Genomic DNA, 14,716 nt, shown 5'->3' with positions numbered 1-14,716 from the left:
GACAGATCGAACAGCTTGGAGCCGAGGTAGCGAGGTCCGGAGCAGGTGCTGTTGGCTACAAGGACAGCGGTTCGAGTGACGAACAGAAAGAACTGGCTCCATACCACGCACTGCAAGCATGTATCGCCCGCCTTGGTGGAACCTGCTGTGCTGATCGACCATCGAGAGATTCTGGAAACGGAGAAGGGTCAAGCTATCTCATGTGACAAGTCTACGGAAGCCTTCCCGGACCACACGATTCCTGGAACAGCGCGATACAACTTGAGACCGAGGAAAGAATCTGCCGTTTTGAACGAGACTGGTTGAGCTACCGCCCTGGGTTTGCGAAACGGAGAGCCAATGAGGCAGGGAGGGGGGGGGGGGGATCAGCCCTGCATTAGTGTAGTGACACCCGTCTTGGCCCGTGGTGAAGAAATCAGCGGCTTACCAAGGGATAAGAGCTCCAATGGTTGTTTTCAATAGGTTCTTAGAAAGATCGAGCACTGTTGTCAAGTGAAATGAATAAGAAAATGATTTGTGCTGTAGGGTTTGTTGTTGACCTGGTGATTTTGGCAATAACAACTTGGTTCATTGAGAAAGCAGTTCCTGCTAGACAGCTTTTTGTTTTTTGTTGCAACTACTCCAGCTCCACTGAAGCATCGGTATTACACTCATCCCTATCATGAGCAGAAACATCGACAATCCTATCTGAATAACACATTCATTCAGATGTTGCATCATACCCATAATGCTTCAAATACTACCAATTGTTGGGTTTGTGGGATGATACCTGCACACCAGAAGAAAGGAGGAACGCCTTTTATTCCTCTACCGTTTTCTCATGATGGTTCATATCAAGCTTGGTATGCCATTTTGTTTGCTTATGGGAAACCTTCAATAGGTGGAATCATTTTTTGATTTAATAAAGAATGTTACCAAGATCAAAATAGCTATCCTCAAGCTAAAGGGACTAAATGGGAATGAGATGAATACCAACCGGACAATATTTCGACCCCATATGTCTTCACAAATGTGAGGGCGATTAAAGAACAATGGACTTTTTGTGACATCAGTAACAGGAGCAAAAGCATATTTATGTATTAGCAGTGTTGGGAGAATTCCCGTAGGACAAAGCGAATGTACTACTGTATTAAACATGGAGGGTGTAAATAATAGCAGCTTCATATCGTCACATAATACCTACTTCGTCGGTGGTAATAAAGGATATTACCAATTACTTGTTGGATGGTCAGGGGTATGCTACATATCATTTTTATTACCCCATGTGTTTTTAGCACCTGCATCATATCATCTTGACCTGAAACTGTATAATGATATTTCAAAGAATAGATATAAACGGACAACAAGTACTGATGAGATTGATCAGACAGACACTGCCCTGCAACAATATGTTGATTTCAATTTGGGTTTGTTTTTCTTTGTGGGGGCTGCATTAAATAGTAGAAAGATTAGAAGATTGACTCGTGTAGTGGAAGCTGTCACTAATCAGACAGCTATGGCACTTGGGAACATTACAGAAGAGCTGCAAATCGCAAGGATTGTAGCACTCCAGAATAGAATGGTGCTCGACGTGATCTTGGCTGATCGTGGTGGTGCATGCCGCATCATCGGAAGCAATTGTTGAGTCTTCATCCCAGACCACTCACCTTCAGTTTATGACGCAATCTCTAAACTACATAAGATTGCTGCAGAAACTCACCCAGAGACTGGTACATGGACATTTTCAAACTGGATATGGACACTCTTTGCTACTTGGGGCTGGAAACTACTGACTTTTTTATGTATACTACCGGTGATACTATTTACATGCTGTACTTGTATACAATGTGGTCCCATGATTTGCTCGATGTGCATTACTGCTTGTAAACCTGCTAAAAGAAGTACTACAAAAGAACAGCAAAGGTTAAGCAAAGAGATTTCTGATATGATGAATATCAATATACAGGATGCAGATCCAGATTACCCCAGACAGACAGATGTCTTCAGCAAATGCTGAAAGGGTCGTCTGTCGTAGTTTAGTAATCATTAGGTTAAGCATTAGCAGAAGACATCCAGTATTTCGAGACTATCTTGCCCGTTTTACAGAATCCATTTTGTATTTCTGTCGGACATTTTGTATGCCATGTGCTCTGTCCTACTTTTCTGTTAACTGCTCATGAATTTTGCTTAGAGACAGATTATATTTAGCTTCTGCATGCTCAGTTGAGCTTGCAGCTGTCCCTAGCATGTAACTGTCAGGATGTGTTTACTCCAACTAGCTAACTGTGAGCTCCTCCCACTTGCCGACTGTGCATTTTCTGTATGACCTTGTATGTGCCTAAGAACAGCAGCTTGTACTTGTACCGCCTTCTTTTGAGCCTCTGTGTGGGTATAAAAGGACCCAGCTCCTTCCAGTCAGTGTGCTACCTCATACTATACCGAAGGGTGTTTTTGTGAATGTAGTTCCACCTCATGAGGTTTAATAAACTCTGTCTTTTCTATTACAGTTTCTGTGCCAACTACTTGCTATTGGTCTGAAGTCTCTGTGTAGTAGAGAAGGGTGAATCCCTTGCACTAGTAGGCCTGGCTGAGGCTTGCTACCACATATTCAGCCTGTTGTTTCCGGCAATTATAAACTTAAAATTACAGCATATGCTGACGATGTCAAATTTATTCCCCCAACCCATTGAAGCGGACAGATTTGGAGAATTTTCTGGCTAGAAGCTTAATAATACCAAAACACAATTACTTCTCAATTTTTAACCTAAAGATCCGATATAGGGGGTAAGCTCGTCGCCACTTATTCAGGCATTCACTTGACTGCACAGGTGGCTCAGATTATCAAGTTAAATCATGAACCGCTCTTAACATCTGTCCAAAAAAACTTAGGGCATGGAATAACCCTGTTTCGATCCTCAGTCATTGTAACATCATTTAAATGAATGTCCCGCCTAAATTTGAATACCTGTTTCGAACGATTTCTCTATGGGTCACAAATTCCTTTTTTAAACAACTTGACGGAATCATTGGCAGCTTTATGGGGTTACAGACAAGCTAGGTGGGCAATTTGGTTTATGAAACTTCAGTATAATCAAGGTGGGTTTTCACTCCCTGATTTTAAACTCTATTTTTTGCTGCGCTCGCTGGGCACCTTCGTAGCCTTGTGATCGCTGGCAATCCTGACCCCGCAGATTTTTTTATTCCGCTTTGCGCTAGGATCAGATTTTAGATTATTCTTGTATAGATTAGGGGATCCCAACTATTTTAAATGTTTGAGTTTTAAGTAAATTCGGGATATAGCTATGTATTGCAGGAGATGTCTACTAAATATGTTTTTATGTTATGCATCCAGATACACCGCTTTGGGATGAACCGTTGTTTCCTGCTATATTCCATGACCAGATGGGAGGAGCTTTGTCTGAGTATGGTATCAATTGCCTAAACCATATTTATAATCTCAATGGCGTTCATACATTTGCTGGGCTTCGGGCATCTTTTATCCTTCAATATATATTTTTTGTATTGTTAAGTACTTCTAACTAGAAATATACAGTAATTTAAATCTAACCCCTTTTTAAAAAAAAACAAAAAAACACAGCCTCCAAACAAAACTAATTTCTCCTCATAAATTACCATTTTACTGTTCATCTCTGTTCTTGAACTGTGCATTTTTAGAGCGCTAATGCTCGCTCTTTTCCTGTTCATGCCCGATCTAATATGCCTGCCAAAACTCACACGGTAGCTCGCGTTGATTTAGTCACTTTGCCTGCATACAGGAAATGCTGTTTATCATGAGCATTCAACTCACTGCCCCGGTGCTTGAGGGCTCGTGGCAAGCGTGCAAGCTCATCTCGCGCTTAGCTTTGAAAAATGCGGCCCAAGCTGCCAGCTCGAGAAGAACCACCAAGAATTAGGAATTGTGCAGACATTAAGGTCGTGGCCTCCCCAACCGCCAAACATAACCATATGCTATAAAACCTATACACCACACTCAAGACAGTCAAATTTAAAAGTGCACGTTGTGCTACATGAGACTACATGATACAATGACTGCTTCTCTACCAGAATAATTCTTCATATTGAACCCTCTTATTTAAATTAAAAAGAAAGTTAGATTTTTGATTACACAACTCACCTATCCTTAGCATACTAACTAAATGCATTTGATGCTTTTATAAATTAGAAGCTTAATTTTCATACATTTTAAAAATACTCAACACAAAATGCAATTCATACATCAAACTAAACCTTCACTCATGGTACTTTTCTTTCTCAGAAGCAGCATTTTTAAGAGGAAGAGTGTTCCATGAAGGAAGCATTTACGGACTATGGTGTTCTAGTTCTAAGTGTGGTTTTATTGTTTGTAAGTTCCTTAAATGGGTTGCAGAAGTGGCAAATAAAAGATTAATGCATAATGGTAGTCTTCAGTCTTGAAATTAAATCTTTTTGCTTCATTGGGTTTAACTGATATTGTATGTAATTATGAATCAGTAAGGATAGAACATGCCATATCATGTCTAAAGGGAAATTTAGCATGTGTGGAATGGGATTAGAAAGACCATTAAAATGTGGTACACTCGCCTGTTTTCCAAGCACCACCAGGTTCACGTTCTCCTTTTTCACCAGAGCAGCAAGGATCTTTGAGACCTGGAAGGGGCCGAGATTTTCATAGTCCTTGGCTGGGACATCAACATGTATCCCACGGTCGACCCCCATGGCCAAAGCTGTGCGGAGGGTTTCCTGGAAAAGGAAGGATATACAGCTATAAAACTTAAACACCGTAAATGTGCCCACTTTAACCTCTTTTTTAACATTTATTATAAAGGTGTAATACATTAAAAAAACAGGAATGCATTTACAGTCTCTTCAATAGGCCCATCAGTACTTTAGCCCTTTCTGCTTTAAAGATCTAAAATCTCTAATCTGCAATGCAAACATTTTAACCAAATATCGCCTCTTTCACTCAGTACATGAACATATTCAGTCATGGCAAATAAATAGCATCTGCTTGAGGAATGGTTTTAAGGGCGTAATTCAGCAACAAGCAGCCAGGAGTAAAAAGAAGTGAAAAAAGCAAACAACATAAAAGTAGTAACAAAAGAACATGAGAAACAACAACAAAGTTTGTTTAGAAATTGTTTTAATGCTCAGAAAGCAGTAGAAATTCTCATAACTCACTGGAAGCATAGAAAGCTCCCAGGCTGCATTGCAAACACACAGTCTAAAAAGACTGAAAAGCTAACCTGCAGCTGCATAGCAATAAACTGACACCGTGCCTTTAAGGCACCCATGACCCCCAGTATCCCATCATGCCTCAGGGGTGACAGGTCAGTTGTTCTTTCCGGCTCCTTCAGGAAGGATCCTGGTTACACAGCTCCACTAATTTTCTGTTTTCTGACAGAAAAATACTTCACTTTTGTCTATTTTTACACTTACTTTGACATTTAACAACTAGTCAAGTAATATACTGTCTTTTTTAGTCAGTTTTGTGAACATTTTCTTCTGAGAATGCCTTCACTCTTTGACAAATGTCCTTCTTGTGGCAACAAGAAGGCAAAATCAGACAATCACGACGTCTGTATCTTGTGTCTGCCTGAAGATCATGATCCAGACACCTGTCCTCACTGTGAACACCTGTCAGGAAGAACTCTTAAGGACAGGGAGAGGATTTGCATTTATGGCCTGGCTCACTGAGCCTAGCAGGAGAACCGCGGGGCGGCCGAGCCTAGCAGGAGAACCGCGGGCGGCCGAGCCTAGCAGGAGAACCGCGGGGCGGCCGAGCCTAGCAGGAGAACCGCGGGGCGGCCGAGCCTAGCAACTTTTCAGTCTTTTTAGACTGTGTGTTTGCAATGCAGCCTGGGAGCTTTCTATGCTTCCAGTGAGTTATGAGAATTTCTACTGCTTTCTGAGCATTAAAACAGTTTCTAAACAAACTTTGTTGTTGTTTCTCATGTTTCTAATGCTTATTATTCATGTATGGTGGAAATTCTGCACAGCATATTTCAGCTCTGATTTTCTTTGGCTGCTATTGCATGTTTTTATATATATATATATATATATATATATATATATATATATATATATATATATGTATTTATATATATATGAGTATATATATGTGGGGCACATATAATATAGTGTTTCCGGTGTCCCGCACATGGGCGGGAATATTCTAATGCTTATGACTATTGATGAGGATCCCCTGGAAGAGAACCAGGAATCCAAGAGCGAAGGATCAGAACACGGAGGCCAACAGGCAGAGAATTATAGACCAGGCAAAGGGGTACGGGAGCCTAGCAGGCGAACGGCGCTGCAGCGGCCGAGCCTAGCAGGAGAACTGCGCAGAGGCCGAGCTTAGCAGGAGAACCGTGCATCGGCCGAGCCTAGCAGGAGAACCGTGCATCGGCCGAGCCTAGCAGGAGAACCGTGCAGCGGCCGAGCCTAGCAGGAGAACCCGGCAGCAGCCGAGCCTAGCAGGAGAACCCGGCGGCAGCCGAGCCTAGCAGGAGAACCCCGTGGCAGCCGAGCCTAGCAGGAGAACCCCGTGGCAGCCGAGCCTAGCAGGAGAACCGCGGGGCGGCCGAGCCTAGCAGGAGAACCGCGGGGCGGCCGAGCCTAGCAGGAGAACCGCGGGGCGGCCGAGCCTAGCAGGAGAACCGCGGGGTGGCCGAGCCTAGCAAGTGAAACGTGCGCAGCGGCCAAGCCCAGCAGGAGAACCGTGCGCGGCGGGCGAGTCTAGCAGGACAACCGTGCGTGGCGACCGAGTCTAGCAGGACAACCGTGCGCGGCGACCGAGTCTAGGAGGACAACCATGCGCGGCGGCCGAGCCTAGCAGGAGAACTGTGTGTGGCAGGGCGAGGGACAGCAGAGCCCAGGCAGGGCGAGGGACGACAGAGCCCAGGCAGGGCGAGGGACGACAGAGCCCAGGCAGGGCGAGGGACGGCAGAGCCCAGGCAGGGCGAGGGACGGCAGGGCCCAGGCAGGGCGAGGGACGGCAGAGCCCAGGCAGGGGAAAGAACGGCAGAGCGAGGGATGGCAGAGCCCAGGCAGGGGGAGGGACGGCAGAGCCCAGGCAGGGGGAGGGACGGCAGAGCCCAGGCAGGGGGAGGGACGGCAGAGCCCAGGCAGGGGGAGGGACGGCAGAGCCCAGGCAGGGGGAGGGAGGCAGGGAAAGGGTCGGCAGAGCCCAGGCATGGGGAGGGACGGCAGAGCCCATGCAGGGCGAGGACCGGACGGCAGAGCCGAGACAGGGCGAGGGCCGGACGGCAGAGCCGAGACAGGGCGAGGGCCGGACGGCAGAGCCGAGACAGGGCGAGGGCCGGACGGCAGAGCCGAGACAGGGCGAGGGCCGGACGGCAGAGCCGAGACAGGGCGAGGGCCGGACGGCAGAGCCGAGACAGTGCGAGGGCCGGACGGCAGAGCCGAGACAGGGCGAGGGCCGGACGGCAGAGCCGAGACAGGGCGAGGGCCGGACGGCAGAGCCGAGACAGGGCGAGGGCCGGACGGCAGAGCCGAGACAGGGCGAGGGCCGGACGGCAGAGCCGAGGCAGGGCGCGGGCCGGACGGCAGAGCCGAGACAGGGCGAGGGCCGGACGGCAGAGCCGAGACAGGGCGAGGGCCGGACGGCAGAGCCAAGACAGGGCGAGGGCCGGACGGCAGAGCCAAGACAGGGCGAGGGCCGGACGGCAGAGCCAAGACAGGGCGAGGGCCGGACGGCAGAGCCAAGACAGGGCGAGGGACGGACGGCAGAGCCAAGACAGGGCGAGGGACGGACGGCAGAGCCAAGACAGGGCGAGGGACGGACGGCAGAGCCAAGACAGGGCGAGGGGCGGACGGCAGAGCCAAGACAGGGCGAGGGGCGGACGGCAGAGCCAAGACAGGGCGAGGGGCGGACGGCAGAGCCAAGACAGGGCGAGGGACGGACGGCAGAGCCAAGACAGGGCGAGGGACGGACGGCAGAGCCAAGACAGGGCGAGGGACTGACGGCAGAGCCAAGACAGGGCGAGGGACTGACGGCAGAGCCAAGACAGGGCGAGGGACTGACGGCAGAGCCAAGACAGGGCGAGGGACGGACGGCAGAGCCAAGACAGGGCGAGGGACGGACGGCAGAGCCAAGACAGGGCGAGGGGCGTACGGCAGAGCCAAGACAGAGCGAGGGACGGACGGCAGAGCCAAGACAGGGCGAGGGACGGACGGCAGAGCCAAGACAGGGCGAGGGACGGACGGCAGAACCAAGACAGGGCGAGGGACGGCAGAACCAAGACAGGGCGAGGGACGGCAGAACCAAGACAGGGCGAATGACAGCAGAGCCAAGACAGGGCAAGGGACGACAGAGCCAAGACAGGGCAAGGGACGACAGAGCCAAGACAGGGCAAGGGACGACAGAGCCAAGACAGGGTGAGGGATACCGGCACTAAGAAGAGGCAAAGCGCGGAGGAGTCAAAGGGGGCTAGGGACACAGGAGCCAAGACAAGCCTATGAATACATGAGTCAAAACAGTCCTATGGGCACAATATTCAAGACGGGACTAAGAACACTGAGGATTAAATGGGGTCGTGAATATAAAGGCAAAACGTTCACAGAGACACCCTTTGAAACTATATGTCAATGATCGCAGTCTAACTGCACATGATTTAACATTTTTCATTGAAGTATAGGAAGAAGGGATATTTTGATCAAGGTTGTTCAAAAGCTTATTGTGCTTCAATCTGATGCCAATTTAAGACATTTGTAATTAACTAATATATTCTGTTTTCCATCTGTAGTGTTGTCTTGCTTTCTCTCCAGCATCTACTTACCTGTAGCTAGGTAAAGTTCACTCTTTTTCAAATGAAGCACACAGCTGGCTACAAGTTAGAATCTCAGGGCACACACACACCTAGTAATTAATCACTCTGGAACTTAAGAGGAAGGTTTTGACCTAAGTTACCAGCAGGTGGAGGCGCTGGATCATTTTACTGCTACAGTTTCTTCTAAACTATGAACCGTCTTCAAAGCAGGCTATCATTTTAATGAAAGGCGCAATTTTGCATATAAAACATTGAACTGTTGAGAGAGCTCCATTAAAGCCAATGGAGTGACCTCTGGCTCATAATGGTTGGTATAATCCTTTTGCTTCACCTTCCAATGTTTGTCTTTCTATTTCTCCCTTTTTAATTTACAATCCTGTAACTGCTGTTAAAGGCCCTTACCTTCATAAGCGCAGGCTTATAACTTGGGTTCAGGGCTTTTAAAAACCAGTATAGCCCTTGGCAGCGGGTTATATTAGAACACTTTAATGTGAGGATTACCACTGAAGACAAAGGAGTGACACAGGCAAATAATGGCTGCTAAAGGCCTCCTGCTCCAACATTCTAATGTTTGTCTTTCTGATTCTCTCTTGTTAACTCAGAACATTCTACTCTCAGTGGATGGAATGGTCTAAAAGCCTTTTTGCCTCAGGATATACCAGTTGTTAAAGGCCTTCTGCCTCGTTATAGTCCCGAGCTGCAAATCTAGGTTCTTTAATAACCAGTATAGCTTCAGACAGCTGGCCATAAGGTTATATAAATCTTAACTGTTGTTCATTGCAACAGTATTATGTATTCAAAAGTAATTTAAGGGCGTGAGTTTGAGTTTAAAATATTTCTTAAGCACACGTACACCTAGCGGTTTCATGGCGCTGTACAGTACTGAACCCCGGAGGAATCGAAGACCAGATCATGGAAAAGGAGGTTTAAGGGGAGAAGGCTTGTGTGAAAATGAAAGTTTTCAATGCCTTGCGAAAGAGTGTATACTGGGGACAGGATCTCAGGTGGACCGGAAGGGAATTCCAGAAGGCAGGGGCGAGTGTGGAAAATTTGGAGCCTCCCCACTTCTTACGTTTGAAACGGGGGACTACAAGCAATTGTTGGGTGGAAGAACGCAGCTCCCTGGGAGGGACATAGGAATGAATTTCAGACATGATAAAGGCAGGGGCTGAGCCGGACCGGGCGTTGAAGATGATGCAACCTAGTTTAAACTAGACTCGTTCACGAATGGGGAGCCAGTGTAAGGTCTTGAGGAGGGGAGTGACGTGATGTGACTTAGATAGATTGAAGACCAGGCGAGCCGCCTGGTTCTGGACCAGCTGGAGGCGTCGCACGCTGTACGCGGGCATACCACAATAAAGGGCGTTGCCGTAATCCAGGCGGGAGATAACCATTGCCAGGACTATAAGTTTGAGGGCGGGGAGAGAGAAGAACCGAGAAACTTTGCGAATGGTGCGAAGTGAGAGGAAAGACGAAGACACAACAGTGCTAACTTGAGAGTGAAGTGAGAATTGGTGATCCAGTTTAAACCCAAGAGTTTTTACAGAGGGGGATGGGATTGGGGGAGTACCCAACGAGGGGGGCCAAAAGGAAGAGGACCAGGGACTGGAGCAACCACCTGTCAGCACCAACTCCGTCTTGTCAGGGTTGAGCTTCAGGTGGTTGTAATTCATCCAGTCCCGGGTGAAAGTCATGACAGATTGAAAGTTAGAGATGGACTCTGGGGAGGAAGATAAGGAAAAAATTAGCTGGAGGTCATCCGCGTAGTTATAAATGGAGACCTCCAGCTGTTGGAGGGCAAAGATAAGGGGAGCAATATACAGGTTAAATAACAGCGGGGAAAGGGATGAACCCTGGGGGACCCCACATTTAACCGGCTGGAAGTCCGCTGAAAAATCACCCAAGCGCACAGCTTGGGTGCAGTCACTCAGAAAGGAGGACAGCCAGACCAAGGCCGATCCTCCGATTCCCGCCGCTCTGACACAGGACAATAAGATGGAATGATCAACCGTGTCAAAAGCGGCGGAGAGATCGAGGAGGACCAGGGCCTGGGGATGGTTGGTGTCCAAACCCTCTCTGAGGTTGTCAAGAACCTTTAATATAACGGACTCCGTGGAGTGTGAGGGTCGGAACCCCGCCTGCCGGGGGGCTAATACCCCATTCTCCTCCACGAAGGTGCTGAGCGTTCTGGTTACGTGACGCTCCAGCACCTTCGCCAAAAAGGGCAGGAGTGAGATGGGGCGATAGTTGACCAGTACTGAGGGGTCCGCTCCGGGTTTTTTTAAGAAGGGTAGGATGACGGCCGATTTGAGGGGTGGGATGACGATGCCCTGTGATAGCGAGCTGTTAAGGAGGGTGAGAGGGGGTGAGGCACAAACAGAATAAATCTGTTTCAGAATATGTGCAGGGCAGGGGTCTAGACGGGAACCGGATTTGACCAGCGGCAGAAGAGAAAGGAAGGATTCTTCGGTAAGGAGGGGGTTGAAGTCGAGGCATGCTGTGTTGGGGGGAGAATGGGGGATGACAAAGGAAGGGGAAGGGGGGGGATATTAGCTTTGATGGTGGAAATTTTATCAAGGAAAAAAGAATTGAGGGAGTCACAAAGATGCTGGGAGGGGGAAGGTTTGAGGGAGGCCCTATCAGAGTATGCAAGGTCGTGCACAATAGTGAAAATTTCTTTGGACTGGTTTTCAGCAGCTAAAATTTTGGAGGAAATGTAGGCGTTCTTGGTCGCCAGGATGGATTTTTTGTACTGGGCCAAGAGAGTGATGTACTGATTTCCAAGTATTGGACAATAGTCCCGCCTCCAAGAGCGTTCAGCCTGACGGACATTAAGTTTTAGAGCTTTGAGTTCCTGATTGAACCAGCGATTTGCGTCGTTGGTGCGTCTGGATGATACACGCCTTAAGGGAGCGACTAAGTTGCAGCCTGAACCAAGCCATGAGTTGATGGAGTCAGCTTGTTCGAGAGATGACAGCCCGTGAAGATCGGGGCGGGAGGCGGAAAGTGTGGCAGACAGGGAAGTCACATCTACGTGGTTCCAGAAGCGCGCCCAGATGTTTTTAGGGAGGGAGGGCTTGCGGGCTGAACTGAGAGGTAACGAAAAAGAGATGAGGAAATGATCAGACCAGGTGCAAGGGGAAATGGTCAAAGACGACACTGGGCAGTTAAGGGACCAAATCTGGTCTAAGATGTGGCCCTGACAATGGGTTGGGGAGTGCACAGCTGGGGAAAAATTGAGAAAGCGTAGAGACTCTGAGAATTCCTTCGATGTTGAACATTCGGCCGGATCTGAAGGCCAAAAGTTGAAGTCTCCAAATCCCAAAATGGCCGAGTTGTTTACGACCAGGGTTGCCACCAAGTCTTGGAAGCTCGGCAGGAAGAGTTGAGGAGAAGAGGGAGGACGGTACATCAGCACACAAGTGAGCAGAGTGCTGAAAGAGAGTGTGCGGGCAACTAAAAAATCTGATGAGCCAATAGGGGAGAAAACTAGAGGTTGAAAGATGATATCTTTGCGGGCAATCAGGGCAACGCCACCACCCGGTTTACCGGGGGGACGATCGGCGCGAAGAACGTAATATGATGCAGGAAGCGTGGCTAATAAGGGGGGAAGGGAACTGTCACAGAACCAAGTCTCCGTAAGAAAAAGGAGGTTGGGTTTGTGCAGGTCCAGTAAGGTGAAAAGTTCATGATAATGCTTAACAGCTGACCTAGTGTTAAGATAGATAGCAGATAAAGTGGTGATGGATGGGCGCGGTGGCGGAGCAGAGCAGGAACAGTTGGTAGGTGGAAACGATAGAGAGGGAGAGAGGGGGGAAATAAATGGAGGGGTCAATCCCAATCTATCAATACGTACTAATGTAATGTCGTCCAGAGGCCATGAACCTTGGAGGTTAAGTAGCTGTGCAGAGGAATATTGTGTAAATTGGGCAGAGTGGCTGGCCCCTGGCCCCGGTCGGACGCGGACGGGCGCAGACGGGCTTGCCTTAGGCGCGCCTTTGGCGCGCAATCGTCGCGCCCGCTGCGCTCGTCCGCTGCGCATCCGAAAGTGACACATAATTTAAGGATAGAAGAGGTGGGGCCGGGGGGGGCGTTGCCTCCAAAAAGGGGGCGTGGCCAGCGGGCTGGGCGGACGGTGGTGAGGAGAGTCAGTCTTCAGTAACAAACAGCGCTAGATCCGCTGTGGGAACCGGACTGCTAGTAGAAGTAAGTTTGTTTAAAAGCAATTTATTTACAAATGTTATGTTATGTTATGTTATGTTACTGTTTGTTTTGTAGAGCGCTCAGCTGCTCCAAAGAGCGTCCCGGCGCTTAAGATCATCACACCAAATACCAGCAGCAAACACACAGCCATAACAGAAAATAAAACCAGAATTAACCATAACAGCATTACATAGCAAACAGGTGAGTTTTAAGTCCTTTCCTAAACACCGAGAGATTGGTGCATGCCCGCAGCGTCAGGGGCAATGTATTCCAGAGGCGGGGTGCAAGGTAACTAAAGGAGCGACCTCCACAGCGAGCACGCTTCACTGTTGGAACGATAGCCTTGGCCTGGGCAGCAGATCTCAGAGGTCTAGATGGAAGATAAAAATTGACCCTTCTCTGCAGATATTCAGCGCCGAAATTGTGAAGCGCCCTAAACGCTGTAGTTAGGGTCTTGAAGAAGATACGCTTACGAATCGGCAACCAGTGTAGAGAGACAAGGAGACTGCTAGCCCTAGATCTTCTAGTTAGACCGAAGATTGCTCTGGCTGCAGAATTTTGAACTATCTGTAGACGAGTCAGCAGATATTCAGGAAGACCTAAGTAAAGGATGTTGGCGTAGTCTAGGCGCGAGCCAATTAATGCTTGCACCGTGATTTTCTTATGCTCCAAAGATAAATAGGGCAAAAACTTACGCAACATCCTTAAGATGGCAAAGCACTTCCCCGTCAAGCCAGCAACCTGGCTTTTGAAGGAAAGAGTGTTGTCGACCATCATACCCAGGTTCTTAGCTGTGACCGAATCGCTGGCAGGGGGAGACATGGCCGAAGGCCACCATTGCTTCCATCGTGGGTCTGCAGAACAGCCAAAGAACAATATCTCGGATTTGTCGGAGTTGCATTTGAGGCCGTTTTTCCCAAACCAGTCAAACACAAACTCCAAACACTTCCGAATGGCTGCTCCATCGAAGTCACAACCCCTGTCACAAGTGAACAGGAGCTGCGTGTCATCCGCATAGGATATGATCTGGGCCCCTAGCTCCTCCACCCGTGCCGCAAGAGGTGTAAGGAAGATATTAAAGAGGGAAGGACTCAGTATGGAGCCCTGCGGGACCCCTACCTCAAGCTGTGGCATCCGGGCGGAGAAAGGGGGAGCCCAGATCGTTTGTCTCCGATCGGCCAAAAAAGACTGAAACCATGCGAACACCGTACCCCGCAGCCCAATCTCCCAGAGTCTAATTAGGAGGAGGTCATGGGGGACGGTGTCGAAGGCCGCCGACAAATCAAGCATGATGAGCAGGGCCTTTCCACCCCTATCGAGGGTCTCCTTCACAATCACAATCAATCAAATATTTTTACAATAGAGCAGAGAGACTCCCGGTTTCCGCCTCAGGAGTTTGTACAATACCAATGGTGGCGCTTGCAATCAGCGTCCCTAAGTAGACTTTGGTGGGGGCGTGGCCTCCGAAAAGGGGGCGTGGCCAGCGGACTGGGCGGATGGTGGCGAGGAGAGTCAGTCTTCGGTAACAAACAGCGCTAGATCCGCTGTGGGAACCGGACTGCTAGTAGAAGTAAGTTTGTTTAAAAGCAATTTATTTACAAATGACAATCAATCAAATATTTTTAAAATAGAGCAGAGAGACTCCCGGCTTCCGCCTCAGGAGTTTGTACAATACCAATGGCGGCGCTTGCCATCAGCGTCCCTAAGTAGACTTTGGCGGGGGGCGTGGCCTCCGAAAAGGGGGC

The 14,716-nt window shown here is 48.8% G+C and overlaps 1 protein-coding gene across 2 annotated transcripts in view; it reads right to left on the bottom strand.

Moving 5' to 3' along the window:
- Positions 1-14,716, bottom strand: part of ETFB (electron transfer flavoprotein subunit beta) — a 528,490-nt gene that overhangs the window by 344,934 nt on the left and 168,840 nt on the right. For both annotated transcript variants that reach the window (XM_078655460.1, XM_078655461.1), the window contains exon 3: positions 4,561-4,719. In XM_078655460.1, coding sequence (XP_078511586.1) covers positions 4,561-4,719 — 159 coding nt within the window. The remainder of the gene's footprint in view (positions 1-4,560; positions 4,720-14,716) is intronic.

This window comes from Lissotriton helveticus, chromosome 7 (genome assembly GCF_964261635.1).
Source record: "Lissotriton helveticus chromosome 7, aLisHel1.1, whole genome shotgun sequence".
Classification (NCBI taxonomy): Eukaryota; Metazoa; Chordata; class Amphibia; order Caudata; family Salamandridae; genus Lissotriton; species Lissotriton helveticus.
This window is presented reverse-complemented; position numbering and strand designations above follow the sequence as displayed.